The following is a 22,589-nucleotide window of genomic DNA, read 5'->3' on the forward strand; positions in this document are numbered from 1 at the left end:
TGTGACACTGGAACCTTGCCCATCACTGAAACCCATTAACCCTTTCAGCGCCTCCGGGTCACCCAGCTCTCTAGCACCCCGGCCTTAACGTTGCAGTGCCATTAACACATTCCCTGGCAGAGGAGCAATGCATTGCAGGCCCCTCTCCTAAACGGATTAAACAGCCCCCCGATTATTATTTTATGTGGGGGGATGGCGGGGGGAGGGACATACACTGGCCCCTATTTAATAAATAGCAAGAAGCAGGGGAACATACAGTTAACCGCTTCAGCACTGCCTCGAATGCATGACGAAGCAATAGTTAGCACTAGCAAGTCCCCCTGTCAGGGAGGGAATTCCTGGTGCATTAACTTCCATTCACTGAAATGAAGGTTACTGCATTGTTAGCAGTACATTACCCCACAACTCTGAGTAGGGGGCACTGGCTGTAATTTAATCGGAGAGCAAGAAGACAAAATCCTTTCTTTGCCTATTCTCTCACATTGTGGGGGGTTCTAAACACACTTCTACATGTCTCTTCCGCCCCCCGATCTGGAACCAATGCTGCATTTCATCCTCAAATTAGGACTTTAGAGAGATACTTTATATCCCACGAGTGTTGCTTTTCGTGCTACCCACAGTTAGGATATCAGGCCTCCGTTTCCAAGACTGGTAAAGCCAGTTATCAGGGCCACTATCAGCTCTCCCGGGGTCCTGACTCCTCAACTAAAGTCTTGACCTGGGCCTCAGGTTGTTGAGGGTGGGGTGACCAGGGGGCCAGTCTGTGTAATGCACCAATGGTGGGACGGCAGAGGAAGGGCCGACCAATCACAGAAGTTGTTCCCCACTTCCAGAAAGTTTTGCCCGTCCAACATCAAGTCTCACACATTTGGAGTCAGTCTCACCAATTGTTATAGTGAAAAAATTGAGAGGAGCGCAAAACCAAATGGACCAGGAAGGACCCAGAATCAAAAATAAATAAAAGGGTACTTTAATGTGTCATGAGACCCATCCAACGCGTTTCGAACGTCACAGCGTTCTTCATCCTTGATAAAGAACGCTGTGACGTTCGAAACGCGTTGGATGGGTCTCATGACACATTAAAGTACCCTTTTATTTATTTTTGATTCTGGGTCCTTCCTGCTCCATTTGGTTTGTGCCCTCCTCTCAATTTTTTCACTTCTGCTATCATCATTGGAAGCTGCACAGCCTGTCAGCCACACCAAGGATATGTGAGTACTCTTATCAACTTAGGGGAACCTGCCAATGAGACTGTTAGTGGGTGGGCTTGTACTACCCACCACCTGTCTTCAGGAGGACAGTACCCATTATTGTTGTTACATCATCACTATTCAGCAGGGACACGCACCTGACATATACCGGCTTTATGTCATCACAAGACATGTCTAGATGTTTCTATAGAAGGGTTTTCATGCACCTGTGTGACTTTGCTGGGGGTTTGGGAAGCATTAATATTAACACACACACAATTGTGATCCAAACTGGGTCTGACCTTAGACATTGCACATAACATCAATGATTCCTCAATTTGAAAACAGGGGGCTGCAAGAACTGCACATATTCCACAACTCGGACATGATTGGACAGCCTGCGACTCAAGTGTGTTATTTTCTCTGTACAGTACACGGTGCTGCAATGTGCTGCCCTGGCATGGAAGGGGTTATTTAAAGGACATTAAGGGGGGTCAACTCTATACCGGCCAAAGCTGCCGATCAGGCAGTTCTCTGCCCAAAATCCCAGTTGAAGTCCACGGAGACTTTCGGTCAAAGTACAGTATATAGAATAAGTCCATTCAGGATAATTCTATATTGTTCAAATTTTCGACTGTAATTCCCTATTGACTTCAATTGTTGGGGGGGGGGGGGGAGGGGGTTTAGCACAAATCACCCCGAAAGGTCACTTCGGATACTACAGAATAAGCCGCACACTTTATAAGGAAGATCAGGGTCAGTTTTGTAACACTGACCAAGTGGTGAAGCTTCCTGCTTATTCCCTATGTGAAGTTGTGCGTGCTTGTTAAAGTGATCGACCGCCCCCCCCCCAGGCCTGAAACCAGCAATCATAGGGTTAACAGAAGCTGAAGGTTCACAAGACCCCAGAGTTAAAGGATCCATTCCAACAAACATTTCCATATGTCTTCACAAGGCACCCATAGCTGGAGGACACACCGCAGCGGCCCAATGAATCAATAACAGAGCTGCGCTGGTCACTGGAGCTACAATGTCCTCCCATGTACTAGGGAGCAGATACTCAGTACCACTAATATACACAACCATCTCCATGACTCCTCAAATGGCTCGCTAACTAAATCAAAGCTTGCCCGGTGTGTGAAGTCTCTGGCAAACTGGGATACAACAAGATGGCCGGATGCTTCCCCTGTTTAAAAAACGCAACGCAGTACTCATAGGGGAAATATTTTGAGAATAGGGAAGGAGTTCATTCTCTCCAACCCCCCCACCCCCCAAAACCAAAAACTGCAGCCTAACAAAATAAGGATGAGAAATGTGGCGCAAATGGATTAACCCCTTCTCTGCACAAGGGGCCGTTTGAATGCGTCGCCACCACTTCTGTCAGCGACGGCGTTAAAAGGAGCCTCCTTGGAAATAAACGTGGTGGAAAAAAACATCTGTGGTGTCCACCCTAAAACCAGCTGCTGGAGATTGTGTTTACCAAAGTGAATCCTTGCCTCAGCGGGGAAACTGCGCATATGGAAGCAGTCAATGGCAGTTGCTATGGAAGCCAGAACCTTACGTCACCTTACGCCTCCATCCTCCGTCCACACTGGGGCTTTAGCCATTTTCTTCCCCCCCCCTCCCCCCCTATAAACAGCTTTGGAAGGATTCGTCTGGCACAGCTGGACCAGGACGGGAGAGGCAGTGGATGCCTGCTCGAGACCTTTACAATTGGCAACATCTGCACGGCAGGCCTGTTCCATGCCAAAACCCCCTCTTTCCGAGCCCGGCTGGCGTTGCCAGCTCTGCCTGAGAGGTGTCTGCTGAGAAATGGAACTCAAATGCTAAGCGAAACAGTGCTGCGGAGCGAGAAGGAAAGATGTGCGTTGTAGAATGATGCCAAGTGTCTCTCCTGCAGCGGTGTCATTTATTATGATATGGAACCGCCGTGCATTCCAGACTCCTCCGGCAGCTAAGGGGTTAACCGTCCTTACTTCCTTCAAGAGATTTCTTGTCCTTTCCCAATGCAGTTTTTTTTTATTGCTGATGCTTTGTTCAGGAGATATGCGTTTGAACTATTGTGTCCGGGAGGTTAAAATGGAGCTCTGCCTACAGCCCAGTGCAGTCTAAAGGCTCCACCAGTGTGCTGCCAAAAGTTAGAGATCAGGAAAAACACGATTTATAACCACACCTTTTTTTCTTTTAAAGAGCAGGGGGCAAAATACTAACATTATTTGGGATAAACTTGTACAGACTTCTGGGGGGCTATTGCTGTTCTAAAAACCATATGAGGAATTATTTATTGGAAGGCAAAAATAATTGTCAGGTCCCTGCAGTACAGCATCCCTGGCTGCAGTGGAAGCACTGTATGTTCAGAGACAATGGTGAAAAGCAGGGCTGCAGACAGTGGCAGATTTCCATTAGGCCCATTAAGCCTGGTCCTAGGGGGGCAACATCTGGGGGTGGCAAAAATGTCCGCCCCATATACATTTGCAGCGCTCTCGGGCCTATCGGCCTGATGGGAAGTCACTTACATATGCCGAGCGCCTCCTTGCTGTCTCCTTTCTGCCGCCCCTCCTCCTCATTCCGATTCGCAGCGCCAAATGACGCCGCAGACGTCCCCAACGTGGTGTCACACGGCGTCTCATTGCCATGGCAACGTGACGTCGCGGCGTCAAATGACGTCATAACGTCGCAATGCCACGGCAACGAGACGCCGTGTGACATCACTTTGAACGACGCCCGCGGCGTCATTTGACACTGCGAATCGGGAGGAGGGCGGCAGAAAGGGGGTCGGCCGGCATATGTACGTGCCATGGGGCGGCGGATTTGGCTACAGGCCTTTCTGAGCCATATGAATGTGCTCACAAGTGAGATTTTCAGCAGTAAAGCTTTTGGACATTAAGAAGTGTGTGGTCATCCTCAGTGTCACTTTATTGTTCAGCATTTTTAATTTAATGTGGAACCCTGCTTTTAAGTCAGTAACGTTTCATGGCACCACAAAGGGAGTCAGCACCCTTGATTTATTTACACAGAGAACGCCCCAGTCATTCCAGAGAGCCCTTAAACCAGGGCTATAAATCCCTAAACAGGCGACATCACCGCTGTCACCAAGGCAACAGGCTGATGTTAGAAATGGAGGCCTGTGACCCCTTGCTATGAAGCCGAAGGAAGAGAGAATGCTGAGGCCACAGGAAGCGCTGGTAGGGAGACTGTATCTGCACAAACAAGTATGTGAGAACAGAACATCCTCACTAGTCTAACAAGAGCCTGGGAATATACCACAAGTCTCACTGTACCATTATATCCCTACCCTCCCAACGCTCACTGTACCATTATATCCCTACCCTCCCAATGCTCACTGTACCATTATATCCCTACCCTCCCAATGCTCACTGTACCATTATATCCCTACCCTCCCAACGCTCACTGTACCATTATATCCCTACCCTCCCAACGCTCACTGTACCATTATATCCCTACCCTCCCAATGCTCACTGTACCATTATATCCCTACCCTCCCAACGCTCACTATACCATTATATCCCTGCCCTCCCAGTGCTCACTGTACCATTATATCCCTACCCTCCCAATGCTCACTGTACCATTATATCCATACCCTCCCAACGCTCAATGTACCATTATATCCCTACCCTCCCAATGCTCACTATACCATTATATCCATACCCTCCCAACGCTCAATGTACCATTATATCCCTACCCTCCCAATGCTCACTATACCATTATATCCCTACCCTCCCAACTCTCACTGTACCATTATATCCCTACCCTCCCAACGCTCACTGTACCATTATATCCCTACCCTCCCAACGCTCACTGTACCATTATATCCCTACCCTCCCAACGCTCACTGTACCATTATATCCCTACCCTCCCAGTGCTCACTGTACCATTATATCCCTACCCTCCCAACGCTCACTGTACCATTATATCCCTACCCTCCCAACGCTCACTGTACCATTATATCCCTACCCTCCCAACGCTCACTGTACCATTATATCCCTACCCTCCCAACGCTCACTGTACCATTATATCCCTACCCTCCCAGTGATCACTGTACCATTATATCCCTACCCTCCCAACGCTCACTGTACCATTATATCCCTACCCTCCCAATGCTCACTATACCATTATATCCCTACCCTCCCAGTGCTCACTATACTATTATATCGCTACCCTCCCAATGTTCACTGTACCATTATATCCCTACCCTCCCAACGCTCACTGTACCATTATATCCCTCCCCTCCCAATGCTCACAGTACAATTATATCCCTACCCTCCCAACACTCACTGTACCATTATATCCCTACCCTCCCAGTGATCACTGTACCATTATATCCCTACCCTCCCAACGCTCACTGTACCATTATATCCCTACCCTCCCAATGCTCACTGTACCATTATATCCCTACCCTCCCAACGCTCACTGTACCATTATATCCCTACCCTCCCAATGCTCACTGTACCATTACATCCCTACCCTCCCAATGCTCACTGTACCATTATATCCCTACCCTCCCAACGCTCAATGTACCATTATATCCCTCCCCTCCCAACGCTCACTGTACCATTATATCCCTACCCTCCCAACGCTCACTGTACCATTATATCCCTACCCTCCCAATGCTCACTGTACCATTATATCCCTACCCTCCCAATGCTTACTGTACCATTATATCCCTACCCTCTCAGTGCTCACTGTACCATTATATCCCTACCCTCCCAGTGATCACTGTACCATTATATCCCTCCCCTCCCAACGCTCACTGTACCATTATATCCCTACCCTCCCAATGCTCACTATACCATTATATCCCTACCCTCCCAACGCTCACTGTACCATTATATCCCTGCCCTCCCAGTGCTCAATGTACCATTATATCCCTACCCTCCCAACGCTCACTGTACCATTATATCCCTACCCTCCCAACGCTCACTGTACCATTATATCCCTACCCTCCCAACGCTCACTGTACCATTATATCCCTACCCTCCCAACACTCACTGTACCATTATATCGCTACCCTCCCAATGCTCACTATACCATTATATCCCTACCCTCCCAACGCTCACTGTACCATTATATCCCTACCCTCCCAACGCTCACTGTACCATTATATCCCTACCCTCCCAACGCTCACTGTACCATTATATCCCTACCCTCCCAATGCTCACTGTACCATTATATCCCTACCCTCCCAGTGCTCACTATACCATTATATCCTTACCCTCCCAAATGTTCACTATACCATTATATCCCTACCCTCCCAACGCTCAATGTACCATTATATCCCTACCCTCCCAATGCTCACTATACCATTATATCGCTACCCTCCCAATGCTCACTATACCATTATATCCCTACCCTCCCAACGCTCACTGTACCATTATATCCCTACCCTCCCAACGCTCACTGTACCATTATATCCCTACCCTCCCAACGCTCACTGTACCAATATATCCCTACCCTCCCAATGCTCACTGTACCATTATATCCCTACCCTCCCAACGCTCACTGTACCATTATATCGCTACCCTCCCAATGCTCACTGTACCATTATATCCCTACCCTCCCAACGCTCACTGTACCATTATATCGCTACCCTCCCAATGCTCACTATACCATTATATCCCTACCCTCCCAGTGCTCACTGTACCATTATATCCCTACCCTCCCAACGCTCACTGTACCATTATATCCCTACCCTCCCAATGCTCACTGTACCATTATATCCCTACCCTCCCAACGCTCACTGTACCATTATATCCCTACCCTCCCAATCTTCACTGTACCATTATATCCCTACCCTCCCAATGCTCACTGTACCATTATATTCCTACCCTCCCAATGCTCACTGTACCATTATATCCCTCCCCTCCCAACGCTCACTGTACCATTATATCCCTGCCCTCCCAGTGCTCACTGTACCATTATATCCCTACCCTCCCAAATGTTCACTGTATCAAAATATCCCCACCCTCCCAATGTTCACTGTCCAAATATATCGCTACCCTCCCAATGCTCCCTATACCATTATATCGCTACCCTCCCAATGCTCACTATACCATTATATCCCTACCCTCCCAAATAATCACTGTACCAATATATCCCTACCCTCCCAATGTTCACTGTACCATTATATCCCTACCCTCTCAGTGCTCACTATACCACTATATCCCTACCCTCCCAATGCTAAATGTACCATTATATCCCTACCCTCCCAAGTCTCACTGTACCATTATATCCCTACCCTCCCAACGCTCACTGTACCATTATATCCCTACCCTCCCAAGTCTCACTGTACCATTATATCCCTACCCTCCCAACGCTCACTGTACCATTATATCCCTCCCCTCCCAATGCTCACTATACAATTATATCCCTACCCTCCCAGTGCTCCCTGTACCATTATATCCCTACCCTCCCAATGCTCACTATACCATTATATCCCTACCCTCCTAATGCTCACTATACCATTATATCCCTACCCTCCCAATGCTCACTATACCATTATATCCCTCCCCTCCCAATGCTCACTGTACCAATATATCCCTACCCTCCCAATGCTCACTATACCACTATATCCCTACCCTTCCAATGCTCATTGTACCATTATACCCCTACCCTCCCAATGCTCACTGTACCAATATATCCCTACCCTCCCAATGCTCACTATACCACTATATCCCTACCCTCCCAATGCTCACTGTACCATTATATCCCTACCCTCCCAGTGCTCACTATACCATTATATCCCTCCCCTCCCAATGCTCACTGTACCAATATATCCCTAACCTCCCAATGCTCACTATACCACTATATCCCTACCCTCCCAATGCTCACTGTACCATTATATCCCTAACCTCCTAGTGCTCACTGTACCATTATATCCCTACCCTCCAATGCTCATTATACCACTATATCCCTACCCTCCCAATGCTCACTATACCACTATATCCCTACCCTCCCAATGCTCACTATACCATTATATCCCTACCCTCCAATGCTCACTATACCACTATATCCCTACCCTCCCAATGCTCACTATACCACTATATCCCTACCCTCTCAGTGCTCCCTGTACCATTAAATCCCTACCCTCCCAATGCTCACTATACCATTATATCCCTACCCTCCTAATGCTCACTATATCATTATATCCCCACCCTTCCAATGCTCATTGTACCATTATACCCCTACCCTCCCAGTGCTCACTGTACCATTATATTCCTACCCTCTTAAGGCTCACTATACCATTATATCATCCCTACCCTCCCAATGCTCACTGTACCATTATATCACTGCCCTCCGAAGTCTAACTGCACCTTTATATTTCTACACTAACAAAGCTCACTGTACCATCATATTAATATTATTCCAATTCTCACTGTACCATTAAATTACTATCCTCACTGTACAGACATATTACTACCTTTGGAGGGAGGGGCGTTTTCACTTTGTGCTCAGGGAACACCAAATGAGGCCAGGTACTGGGGTTAGCCAAGGAAACTCTGTGATATTAGTGCTTTCTTACATTTGTCAATTCCTTAGTCTTGCCTAAAAACAATTTGGCTGAGGTTCAGATCAAGACCAGATTATTGTCTCTCCTGGTTGTCCAAGACATGTAGGTATATTGCATCCCAGAAACCACTAGCAATATAATCATGGCGGCCGGCGAGTGTGCCCAGAACTTGCACTGTGTATTACACACCAGCAGCTTCAAGTTGGTCCGAATCCTGCTTATCCTTCCAGCCTGATCCATGATCTTTAATTAACACAATAATCCAGTGTAAGAGCCTTAGAAAGTCTCTGACACCGAGTTCTGTAGAAGGTACAGAATTACTTTCACTGTCACAGTGCCCCGGACACAAAGGGAAGACTGTTATCCTGCATACAGCCTCCTCCTCCTGCTCATCCTATTCAAACCAAGCCAGTTCAGCTGAGGTCTGCAAGCCTGCTATGCACCAACCTTATATGAACCACTTTGCTGCCAGACAGTTCTTCCCACTTTTTAGGATCCAATAACCTAATATTATCACTTTTACCTGTCTGAGACGTGGTATTTTTATTTTCTGTACTTTTACAACACAATAAAATGGCAGAACATGCGCTGGTAGCTAGAAGAAGAGAATAGTGCAGGGCGCGGAATGGATATCAACGTTCAAATTATTTCACGTCAATACTTTTGAGCAACGCGCACATCCTGTACAGAGACTGGAGCGACTTATTTCCTGCAGAATGAGAATCCATCTCATTAAGAAATGGCTTACACAGAAGGCCGGTTTCAGCAATTTAAAAGAAAAATGAAAATGGTGATTTTTTTTTTTAAACTAAAAACCAAAATGGCTAAAAATGTAGAAGAAAAAAAAACACATTTAAAAACTGTAAATTGGCTGAAGCAGCCACGTTAGAGTCCACCCTTAACTCATTCACTGCCAATGGGTCTTGCAGTGCATTGTGCCGTGCATGATAAAAAGGTTTCAGCCAGATGAACCAAGAACAAGCTATGGGTAGGACGTCAGCTCAGCATGTCTCTGTTGCCGCTGAGTTTTAACCAGGGTTTGTGCGAGCAGACTGTATGTGCTCTCCAAACATTTACTTAGCGGTTTAATATGTTTATCTAGTTCCTAACGTGCTAATCTTTCGCATGCACATTAGAAATAGCTGCCCTCCCAATACCAGGTGCACAACCACATGACGTTCGGGATTCACTTTTCCTGCGGTAAAGATTGGGTTTTGAACGCCGGCTTCCAACAGAAACTTTCCTGCAGGTGCGATCAAGCGTGCAAACGCTGGCCACACCAGTGGCGTTTGCTTTTTGGGTGCACTAAGGGTGTTCTCCCAAGTAGAACCACATTTTACAAATGGTAGTAATAGATTTAATCGGTTAAAAGTAGGTGACTGAGGTCTTCATTTGTCTTTTTTTTTTTAAATAATAATAGCATGTTTTTGTATAGCGCTGCTAGTTTTATGCAGTGCTTTACACAGACATTTTGCAGGCACAGGTCCCTGCCCTGTGGAGCTTACAATCTATTTTTTGGTGTCTGAGACACAGGGAGATAAAGTGACTTGCCCAAGGTCACTAGGAGCAGATACCGGGAATTGAACCAGGTTCCCCTGCTTCACACTCAGTGCCAGTCAGTGTCTCACTGAGCCGCTCCTTCTCCACCGCTCTTCTTCAAAGACAAATATCATATTTTGAACTCATTTTAGAAAGTTCTTATTTATAAAAAGGGGGAGGTGATGGCCAATCTTCTTCTACACCTAACTGTTAAATAAGGTCATCTGGCAGATCCACACCCCCTGCATGTCAAAATGACCAACTAGAGTGTCGGGGGGGGAGGGGCGGATAAATGCAGGAGAACACACCCTAAATCTCTGTGCAAACTCGGAGAGGGTACGTGACAAAAATAATGACAGAATACATTCCCATCACAGGACACCTTGTTTAGACCAATTAAAAATATCCCCATTATCTCAAATTGACCCAACGTAGTACCTCACTTCTACATGCACATAGGGCTCCCTCAGCTTTGCCTCGTCTGCCGTAGATTATGATGGTCACAGTGATACGGTTAATAAAATATGTGCCAAGGGAAGGACTATACCCATGAAGATTGTGTCCATCGCCTCCTCAGGTAGCCAGCTATTCTGATATTGCAGAAGGCCTGTAGCTGTAAAAATGCAGCAGTGATAACTCAGGGTCTGAACAGGGTCCCGTGAGGGTAATATTATCCCTCAGCAACGCACTGAGTGGAATCAGCTGATGGCGTTTGAATAGCACTCGATCAGCGCACGTGAGTTCATGATCGTATGCCAACACGAGTGTGGAATGCAGCCTGCATACCCAAGCAGCTGTACACTCGACCTTCCACCATTAGTGTTGCCTTTACCTCTAACATGCAATGCATGTTACTAAGGGGCACGACAGAGGCCACAGTCATGAACCACTTTCAACATTACTGGTATAATTATGTGACTCCATTGTAAACTATGAGGCTACTGATTGAGTCAGGCTGCCCACCAGTGAGTAACACTCACTTTCCATGAGTGACATTTGTCAATCATTCTCTCAACACAATGCGTTGCTTGTCCCAGTGGAAGCCTAGGTGTACAAAGTCCATCCATTGTTCACAGTTTCAAGCTGGGATATTGTTGGATAGGGAACAATTCCATTACACTTGATGAGAAGAGGACAGAGCCACCAACAGGAGGCGGGGGAAGCAAGTTAGGACAACTGTCTTGGGTCTAGGGGACCACCCAGCCAATACCAGAAGTGGAGCCTGACTGCAACTCGGGATTGACTTTCGTGATTGTACGCCGGCTGGGCCCTCCTCCACCTCCCGGCTGGGCAGCTGGGCCCTCCCTCCTCCCTCTCCCAGATGGGCCCTCCTCCACCTTCAGGCTGGGCCTTCCTCCACCTCTCGACTGGGCCCATGCCTACCATCGACAGATAGGGCTTGTTAATCTCTACCCCCCCCCCCCTCAACAATCTGGGGGCAAAGGTCAACACTGTGTCTTGGGCCTGATAAAGGCCGGCGGCGGCCTTGGCATTGATTTGGTCAGATAGAACACATGGAGCACAACTATTTAACAAAATCTATTGTTTCACTGGCCTCCTCCATCAGAGAACGGGCTGCACTCATTTCCAAAAGCGAATTGTCGTTTGTTTACTTCAATTTTCAAAGGGCAGTCCCTGGAGGACTTCAAAAATGTATCCAACTATGCATGATTAGTTTGTATTTTTAGCTCCCTGGCTAGCAGGAAATAGGCAATATTTGGTTCTGATCTGTTTGCTGGAGTGAATTGTTCAAAGTAATTACTACATACTGAAAACAAGGTCCTAGTTACCCGTTTGCTATCAAAACACTTAGAAAGTACAGGAGGGAAGCATATTTCCAAGAAAAAGAAGAATTAGAACATGAGATCATTCTCAGAAGCTGGAGGGTGGCAGCTAAGGGGGAAACGTGAGTTGGTATTACATGGAAAGGGTGGTGGATTCCTGCAGTAGCCTCCTAGCAGAGGATAGGGTTGCCAGGTGGCTTCTCCAAAAATACTGGACACAATGGGGAAAGGAGCGACGCATTCGAGGAGCATGCACGCTCTCGCGCCATGCTGTTGCCTCCTCTCTTTGGCCCCACCCCCAGGCTCCTGACGCCTCCTAATTGGCTGCATTAGCCAGCAGCAGCCAATCAGGATGGAGGAAGCTGCCCAGCCCCCTAGCAGCAGCCCTGCTCTCTCCCACGGCCCACCATAGCCGGTCAGGTCACTATATCCAGAGCGGTAATATCGGTCGGTATACACATACATGTCTAATATTTTACTGGACAGTGTCCAAGTAAAGGACAGTCCAGTTCAATTCTGGACACCTGGCAACCTTGGGTGGTAGGGGCTCATACTTAGGATACACATAAGGCTAAGTATGAAAGAAAGCCCAGCATCAAGTAGGGCCTGAGGTTTACAACAGATAGGAAAATGGGCGGACTGGGGATTGGGAGGGGGGCGTCAAAGCTGTTCTTATCTGCCGTCACATTCTATGTGTTTATGCTTCTATGTTACAACTGAGGTTTGGGATTTCCGTATATCTGTGAGAAAATATGTTTGTGACAATGTTTTGCTCTTCATCTGGCAGTGAAGGGTTAACAGGAGCCTGGGCCACTATTAATCTGCGTCCAAACGTATGCCTCTCGTTTTTGCGGTTAGATTTGTCCCCCGGAAGTCTCTTTGGACTATTTTTTCCCCTGTTTTGGAATGTAGTGTATTTTGCGGTTCTCTGTAGAAAAACAGGCACAGTTACAGTATCTCAAAGCGAAGGTTTTGGTTCCAAGTTTTCACAATCTATAAACAGCTGTAATTCCCGTCACAGGAGGAAGTGAGAAAATCAGTTAAATGGATCCTTCGCCAAGGTTCTGCTGGCAGTGTCCTCCCTCTCCTGTCGCCAAGGTTCTGCTGGCAGTGTCCTCCCTCTCCTGTCGCCAAGGTCCTGCCGGCAGTGTCCTCCTCCCTCTCCTGTCGCCAAGGTCCTGCTGGCAGTGTCCTCCCTCTCCTGTCTGCAAGGTCCTGCTGGCAGTGTCCTCCTCCATCACCTGTCTGCAAAGTCCTGCTGGCAGTGTCCTCCTCCCTCTCCTGTCTGCAAGGTCCTGCTGGCAGTGTCCTCCTCCATCACCTGTCTGCAAAGTCCTGCTGGCAGTGTCCTCCTCCCTCTCCTGTCTGCAAGGTCCTGCTGGCAGTGTCCTCCTCCATCACCTGTCTGCAAAGTCCTGCTGGCAGTGTCCTCTTCCATCACCGGTCTGTAAGGTCCTGCCGGCAGTGTCCTCCTCCATCACCTGTCTGCAAAGTCCTGCCGGCAGTGTCCTCCTCCATCACCTGTCTGCAAAGTCCTGCTGGCAGTGTCCTCCTCCCTCTCCTGTCTGCAAGGTCCTGCTGGCAGTGTCCTCCTCCATCACCTGTCTGCAAAGTCCTGCTGGCAGTGTCCTCCTCCCTCTCCTGTCTGTAAGGTCCTGCCGGCAGTGTCCTCCTCCATCACCTGTCTGCAAAGTCCTGCTGGCAGTGTCCTCCTCCATCACCTGTCTACAAGGTCCTACTGGCATTGCCCTCCTCCCTCTCCTATCTCCAAGATCCTGCGGGCAGTGTCCTCCCTTTCTTGTCACCATGGTCCTGTCGGTAGTGTTCTCCTTCCACTCCTGTCTCCAAGGTCCTGCCGGCAGTGTCCTGCTCTCCCTCTCCTGCCTGACTGCTCCTCGATCTCCAACACATCTAGAGATGTCACTCTTCAGTTGTCCCACCTTGGGTAGGAATTTAATGCAGCAGCCCCCTTACAAATGAATTTACAACAAAGTCTGTATCAGGATGCTACCTTGTTACCCAAGCATGGCCCATACAGGGGGGAAAAAGGACTCAATTACGTCATTAAAAAAAACAGCAATTAATTTTTTTTAAATCTAGTTTTTAATATAGGGCAGACAGCTGCAACACACACACACACACACCTCAAAATATGTGTTCCCTTTCTTTAAGTACACTTGAAGAAACGTATGCAGTTTCAAACGCTCTGCACACTCATTTCCTCTATGAAGAAAACCAACATTAGTCCACTAAAAGGTATCACAATCTGCAACAAATCTGCTTTTCTCTGGGATCAAACTACTTTTCTCTTGCCTTTACTTTTCCTGACAAACACAAATAGAGATTGAGGATATCAAAAGAGCAAGTTTTGTGGAGGAATCAACAAGAAACTCCCTATAATTAAACTGTTAGGAATAAAGCTGGAATTTGGAGGGTGGAGGTGCCGATGGGAGCAGCAATTTTGAAGCCATGTGCTGAGAAATGACTTCTCTGAATATTCACTGAGGAATTTAATATTTGTCCAAGTGTATGTGGCATCAACTTCAGGAGGAACAAACGCCTAGGAAGCACTGAAGTATGTATGAACTTTTCAAAGATACTATATCACAGGGGTGGCCAACTCCAGTCCTCAAAGACCACGAACAGGTATGTCCTGAAAGCCTGACCTCTTGGTGGCCCTTGAGGACTGGAGTTGGCCACCACACTTACCTGCAAAGAGTTTAAAGGCCATGCCCACCAATAAACATCACCTCCCTCTCCCCAGTCATCACTACTTACGTTCCTAGAACATCGCGGAACTCATAAGTATCTCTTATGTCTTCAGCTCTCTTCTTCCAACTTGGCCCATCTTCTCCCAGGGGCATCCTGAAAGCGCTCTCTTTGCCCCTTCAGAGACTGGTATAGCTGGCCTTCAAATCTGGGAATGAACATAGATTTATGGTTAGTTGTACACACTTAAAAGTTGGGGTTTTCATGGAAGTGCATTTCTTGGTTGGGTACCCTACAACTGAACACATCTGTTAAAGAACTATTAAGAAAAGTTTTACTGTGCCTGGTTTTAAGAAAGAAGAGTTCTGATAAATTACGGACCAGGACCCATATTTACAAAGCAATCTTCTGCCATAAAATACCTCCGGCACTGGAAGACATCTTACAGCCTATGGACTTGAATGGGTTGTAAGGTTCCTTCCAAGGGCAGGAAACGTGTCTTATGGCAGAAGACTGCTTAGTAAATAAAGCCCCAAATCCTTTTAGGGTTATTCAGTAATTATGATTAAAACAGAACGACATGCATTAATATCCGGTGTAAATCTTTTTGTTTAAATACAAACAATTAGGTGAAAATATCGGTGCTCATTCCATTTTGTGCTTGTTGACATTGCCACCGAACATGCAGCAAGACATTAACTAAGAAATGCCAACTCCAGAAGGGATTTGTCTGTGGCTGTTGGGAATGGGATGGAGTTCATTCGGAGTGGGCAGTGGTTAGACCTATTCATGAGTTTTGGGGTAATTGATCTATGAGTGGAATGAGCCATAGGCGAGGGTTAGTGTGCATACTCAATGCTGTTTTACTTTGCACCATGCCTACTATCAAGAGACTGTATCACCACTTAGTCAAGTATTAAAATGAATGACCTGATCACCATCAATATACTTTGTAATTATAAACATGGGTTATTATGCTAATTCACCACTAGGATGTTACTGATTTCTACCATTAGGGATTAGATGTGGAGGTTACTTGTGAGTCTGACTAAACACCCCGTGTAATCAAAGGACTGACTCAACCTTCTCCACAAAGCGCCAATCTCTGTGCAGTTTATTTCAGTCTGTGACGCAGCTTTCTATTTCAATACATTGCAAACGAAGGCAGAAAAGCAGTGGAAGTTACTCCATACAATCTACTGTCTCACTGAACTAATATATTCAACTCACCAAACTGAAATGTCCTATCATTTTCCTGCTTTCAAATAAATGTATTTTCTTGAAGACACTTTATAATAGTCTGCACCCTTGAGCATTTTCTCAAAAGACTGGGAGATCTCCAATAAGCCACTCTGGTTAGCCAACATCCCAAGAAGTTGGAGACTAGGCATTCTTGTCCCTTCCACCATGGGGACCTGTTAAGCCCTTGAAATGTTTTTTGTAAGGGATCCAAGTCAAACATTCCATTGTAGCCAACACAGACGGTCTGCCATAGACCGGAGAGAATGAAAAAGGTTTTCCTATTGTAATATGTCACAGTAAATTCCATAAAACACTTTTCTGCTGCCAATTCAGAATAGAAAAGACCCATTAAAAAAAAAAATATGCCAGAACCATTTCGAATCAAACATTACTATTGTGAATACCGGGGGACTTTTTTCAAGTTAATCTTGCGTCTTTACTTATCTGTCCATGCCCTTTTCCGGCGATGTTTTTATTTTTAAAATTCGCTGCTCCGTTCGGGAGATACGAGCGAAGACTTCAAGGTTACCATGGTAACAACCTCAGATGCTACTGATGAAGAAAATCATGATTTTGAAACACTAAAAAAAAAAAAAGCATCTAAAACAAACAACAACAAAAAAAGACGAGAGTAGGAGGCAGTATACTAACGTTTTTATGAGTTTAACCCGAATAGCCTTTGGGGGAGGGAGAGGGAGAATTGCTGCTTTAAATATAATTTATTATTAAATATATTACTATTTGCTGTTATTACCATTTCCAATGGAATTTTCTTCCATGAGAAGTTATGACTGCAAATCCAGCATAGGATTTTTGCTCCCGTTTTACACCAGAAAAGCACTATTTTGTAACCAAGGAAACATTCCCTCTTATCACTTCTACCAGGAAAGAGATGGACCAGTTGGAAACTGGCTTTGAAAGCAAGCCGATGCCTGATAGGTTGGTAGCGTGTAAACTTGAACCCTAAATAAGATAATACAGACTTTACCCATTCATTCTGCCCTTCTTATATAGCACTGGCAGTGGCTTTGCCCCGTGAAGCTTACAATCTAATGTTGGTGCCTGAGGCACAGGGAGATAAAGTGACTTGCCCAAGGTCACAAGGAGCCGACACCGGGATTCAAGGCTGGGTTCACCCATTTCAAAAGGAAATGACATTACCAGTGAGCTACCCCTGGAAAAGAACATTTATTTTCACATGTTAACGCCCCCGCCGTCATAAATCCCACATTATTTTTAGAATCTCAGATAGCCGGAAATAAAATGTTCTTAGAATAGACTGTTGCTTTCAAATACATTTCCAAGGAACACACGCCCTGTCATAACATGCACACGCCCTGTCATAACCTGCACACGCCCTGTCATATAACCAGCACACGCCCTGTCATATAACCAGCACACGCCCTGTCATATAACCAGCACACGCCCTGTCATATAACCAGCACACGCCCTGTCATAACCTGCACACGCCCTGTCATATAACCAGCACACGCCCTGTCATATAACCAGCACACGCCCTGTCATAACCTGCACACGCCCTGTCATATAACCAGCACACGCCCTGTCATATAACCAGCACACGCCCTGTCATATAACCAGCACACGCCCTGTCATAACCTGCACACGCCCTGTCATATAACCAGCACACGCCCTGTCATAACCTGCACACGCCCTGTCATAACCTGCACACGCAGTGTCATAACCTGCACAGGAACCTGTCATAACCTGCACACGCCCTGTCATAACCTGCACACGCCCTGTCATAACCAGCACACGCCCTGTCATAACCAGCACACGCCCTGTCATAACCTGCACACGCCCTGTCATAACCTGCACACGCCCTGTCATAACCTGCACACGCCCTGTCATAACCTGCACACGCCCTGTCATAACCTGCACACGCCCTGTCATAACCTGCACACGCCCTGTCATAACCTGCACACGCCCTGTCATAACCTGCACATGCACTGTCATAACCTGCACACGCCCTGTCATATAACCAGCACACGCCCTGTCATAACCTGCACACACCCTGTCATAACCTGCACACGCAGTGTCATAACATGCACACGCCCTGTCATAACCTGCACACGCCCTGTCATAACCTGCACACACCCTGTCATAACCTGCACACGCCCTGTCATAACCTGCACACGCCCTGTCATAACCTGCACACGCCCTGTCATAACCTGCACACGCCCTGTCATAACCTGCACACGCCCTGTCATAACCAGCACACGCCCTGTCATAACCTGCACAGGAACCTGTCATAACCTGCACAGGAACCTGTCATAACCTGCACACGCCCTGTCATAACCTGCACACGCCCTGTCATAACCTGCACACGCCCTGTCATAACCTGCACACGCCCTGTCATAACCTGCACAGGAACTTGTCAGTTCACATGGTTCATAACCTAAGAAGTTTACAGGAAATATCCCAAAGTTAGGGTGACCAGACGTCCCAGTTTAGCCGGGACAGTCCCGGTTTTTCAAGCTCTGTCCCAACTTTTCTGTGCTGCTGGCGAGCACCGACTCCGCATGCGCAAAGAGCACTTGCCGGCCGCGCATGCCCGATCGGCCCATCCCGGCTGCTAGTGTGCATGCGCGATCGGCACTTGCCGGCTGCTCTTGCTCATTTGCGACCGGAAAGCTCTGGTTGCACATGAGCGACCGGCAAACTCTCCCGAGAATTTGTTTTCGCCCGGGAAACTAGCTGGGCCTGTTTTTCAAGTCTCTAGAAAAGCTGGTATGCAAATCCCCAAAGCAAGGGGAACACATTGTGCTCAACTCCAATTTTCAAGCCCCCTTAACAAGTCACTTTTTCAGGATATCCCAGCTTCAGCACAGGTGGCTCAAACAGAGGCTCAGTCAAAGACCACCCATGCTGAAGCAAGGACTGATTGAGCCACCTGTGCTGAAGCTGGGTCTGATTGAGCCACCTGTGCTGAAGCGGGGATATCCTGAAAACCTGACATGTTGGGGGGGACTTGAGAACTGGAGTTACAAACCCCTGCCCTATCCAATACCCGACCCGCTCAGCACTTGACGAGCCTGAAACCCACAGGGGGAGGTGCATCAATGAAGCGCTTTAAATTACTGCGCCACTTCTTGCGCCCAACTGCATCACAATGTTAAACCGTTAACATTGTGAATATTTGGTGCCGACAAAAGGTGAAATATGGCGTTCTCCAAGAAGAGGAGGGGGGGGGGGACAAAAGTGGGACAGACTAATTAAATGAAATTCAATTCATAGTCCACAAATCCTATTATTATACTGTAATGGAGAGGCGGGTGTATTTGTTCTGTGTATAGGTATTTAGCCATTCACCAAAGGGGCCTGCTATGCAACGCGTGACTCTCTGGCAGGGAAGGTGTTAAGCCGTTTCCCTATCAGTCATTACTCGTTCTTCTAACCCTAATATTTTGCCAATTGTACAGCATGTCAAGGAAGTAAACCTACAAGAAATCCCAGCTCTCCGATCCCAGGCGCGCCAAGTGCTGAATGGCGCGTTATTTCATGGCCGAAAACTGCAAATAAAGCGGATACAAATTCTGGGATTTTTACATGGAAGTGCGGTTTCTTTTTCTAACTCCCCCCCCCCTCTTCCCCTCCCTGGAGAAGACCCCAAGCCCTGACCCCACGTGACTTGCCTGGGCAGGCGGTTTACCATCCCAATGTTAATGATCCTTTGCGAAGTGCAGCGCGAATACTGATTGCATTAACCTAATAGGAGCAGTGGCACTGGAACAGAATACATATACAGACACGAAATACAATGAAACATCAAGTTTAACGTTACCAGTCCATTTATCATCGAATATTCTGGCAAGGTGTGTGTGTGTGTGTGTGTGTGTGTGTGTGTGTGTGTGTGTGTGTGTGTGTGTGTGTGTGTGTGTGTGTGTGTGTGTGTGTGTGTGTGTGTGTGTGTGTGTGTGTGTGTGTGTGTGTGTGTGTGTACAGTATATATACACACTGTATGCTAAGTGATAATGGTGAACAGCAGGGTTCTAGACCTGTGTAAGACGTGAATGTGCTCACAAGTAATATTTAAAATATATATATATATACATATATACTGTACATACTGTATATATATATATATATATATATTAAAAAAAAAAAATATATATATATATATACCAATACACCATAGACAACTAAAATAACCTTTACGCTCTTATCCAGAATAAACACCACACTGTGACCAGATCAGACGTTTTTTCGCACATCGAGAGCTGTTAAAATTAGATCTGTTATCTGATTTTTTTTTCCATTCTGTTTTCTTCATGTTTTAAACTCATACAGTATAAGCAAACAGAAAACCTTCACTCCCAGGCAGGGCTCGCTAAAAGATTTCATGCAAGTCTATTACTGCTCGACAAACTCACAGGCAGTGACGGGTTAATGCCATTACCCTAATCGCCCCCCCTCCCCCCCCCCCCAAAAAAAAAGTTATATCCCAAGGGTGCCTTCTTCCTTTTGAACGTTGTTACAAACACCATTTCAAACGGTTCTTTCCACATTAACAGATGTAATAAGGGAACTTTTTATTTTATTTAATCCTGTTACACTGCAAATATATATATTTTTCAACCTGTGAAATTTTTAAGTTTCTAAATAAAAAATAAAAAAGCAGTGTTACCATCCTGTGGCTTCCCTCTCCCCTCCCTAAATTCTTTACCTATCCTCCAATTCGGATATTCCAGGTTCATGATCTCTTTCTCTCTCTCTCTCACCCTACCCCCCCACCCACCGAATAAATTTAAATCAACCTTTTTGTTTTTTTTTTGTTTTAAATAACTCCATCTCACACGTTGCCATGACAACAGCAGCGCTAATGCATGTCTGGGAAGATTTCTACTGTACACCCATACTGCCGCCCATCCGATCGAGCACCTCCGTTGCTGCTATGAAACCTCTGAAGCTGACTGTACACCCCCTTGCCCTCTAGTCCTAAAATGTAGCCCCTTGGCTGCCAGAATTTAAATGGCAGCCTCCTCTGGCAGTGAGAGAGTTAAAACGCATGAGAAGTTACAATAAGGAGGTTGACCCCGGCTCAAAACCCAGTGTCATCTGTTTTCCATTGTGGGCAGGGCACACAAAATTAGATTGTTAGCTGTTTGGGCCAGTGAAGTGTGTCTGATAAATTCCACATATATACATTGCACTTCTAGAACTCCACTGTATATATTATACAGTGTAGCTCTTTACGATAACGATATTGATATTACAGTAAACTGAAAAACAGGTTTGCAAATGATCAAGCTTCCATCCAGAATATTCAACCATGTCCTCTCCTAGCATCCTAGCCCATCTATTGCCCTTCATTATCCCAAACAACCACCATCTGCTTCTCCCATTCACTGACCCTCGCCCAAACCTCCTTCCCAGTAGACTGCACACAATGTATCATATTGTATACCAATGGGTGGAAAGAAGGCACATGAGGCTAACAGTGAGGATGCTTGGGCTGGTCTATAATGTTGCGGATTTATATACCCACTGGAAAATTGTGTATGCGTAGGGGTCAAAGTGCCCTATAGAATGTGTTGTTCTGTACCGGATGACAAGATATTATAAGCCTCTTGAGGATCGAGGTGAAGCTCCTTGGACCGAATGCAGTTAATGCCAAATATTATAACATCATTTTGCAAGTAGGGTTATTTTGACATTGACCAAGATGAGTTCTTCTGAGATTGTAGCAAACTCATGAGCTTTCCATACACCACACATGTCTTCTGCATGGCTCATATGAACTATATACTGGCCCTCAACTCTGGCACATCCGAGACTTGCAAGGTCCTATAAACTCATCTTACTATCTGCAAATACAGCTCATCCCCCTTATAACGCTGTGCTTGGGGTCCAAAGAATCACATCGCGTTATAAGCGGATCGCGTTAGAAATAATGTACAATTGTGTGCATTGTACAATAAAGTATTTAAGATACCAATAATCGTGTTGTAAAGTATTCATAAATACGAAAATTGGGAGCCGCGCTTGCATCGCGTTATAAGCGGATTCGCGTTGTAACGGATCGCGTTATAACGGGGTTGAGCTGCACATCCATTTAGAACCCAACTTCTATAATCTTTGTCCAATACATGAAAGATAATACAAATAATAACTGCAGTCTACAACATGGTCTCGCTTTGCTGCGTCTTCTACCTTATTTGTTGCCCTATATCCAGAGCTTGGCAGCATAAAGAGGAAGGGAGCATGGGGGCTGCCTTTGATGCGATTCCATCACACGGTACAATGAATATTCATAATACAGCTACTGTAGACATACACCTAGTTCTCCCACATCTCTATGACGCATGAGAGATCTCAAAAAACTCAACTGGCCTCGAGGGATGGAGACATTAATTGCTTTGGAACTAAAGTCTGCCAAGTCTTAGTGTTTACAGGTAGTTGAGGAATGTCAAGGTTTTTCTTTTACTTCTGTCTTCAATAACTAAATGATGTTTTCCTGAAGGGCGGCTTGTACACGGGTGTTCTGTACATTGGTACAGGGTGTTCTGTACATTTAGTCATGATGGAGACAGACCAGTAAAGCTTGGAAGTCCATGGAATGCAGGTGGAATGATAGAA

General features: G+C 46.3%; 1 protein-coding gene across 4 annotated transcripts in view; it reads right to left on the reverse strand.

Moving 5' to 3' along the window:
- Positions 1-22,589, reverse strand: part of CAMK1 (calcium/calmodulin dependent protein kinase I) — a 94,701-nt gene that overhangs the window by 60,282 nt on the left and 11,830 nt on the right. For all 4 annotated transcript variants that reach the window (XR_012788593.1, XM_075574385.1, XM_075574386.1 and 1 more), the window contains exon 2: positions 14,820-14,958. Coding sequence is in view for 3 of the 4 variants with exons in the window: in XM_075574385.1 (XP_075430500.1) it covers positions 14,820-14,905 (86 nt within the window). In the remaining variant the exon portion in view is untranslated. The remainder of the gene's footprint in view (positions 1-14,819; positions 14,959-22,589) is intronic.

The sequence above is a fragment of the Ascaphus truei genome, chromosome 17, assembly GCF_040206685.1.
Source record: "Ascaphus truei isolate aAscTru1 chromosome 17, aAscTru1.hap1, whole genome shotgun sequence".
NCBI lineage: Eukaryota > Metazoa > Chordata > Amphibia > Anura > Ascaphidae > Ascaphus > Ascaphus truei.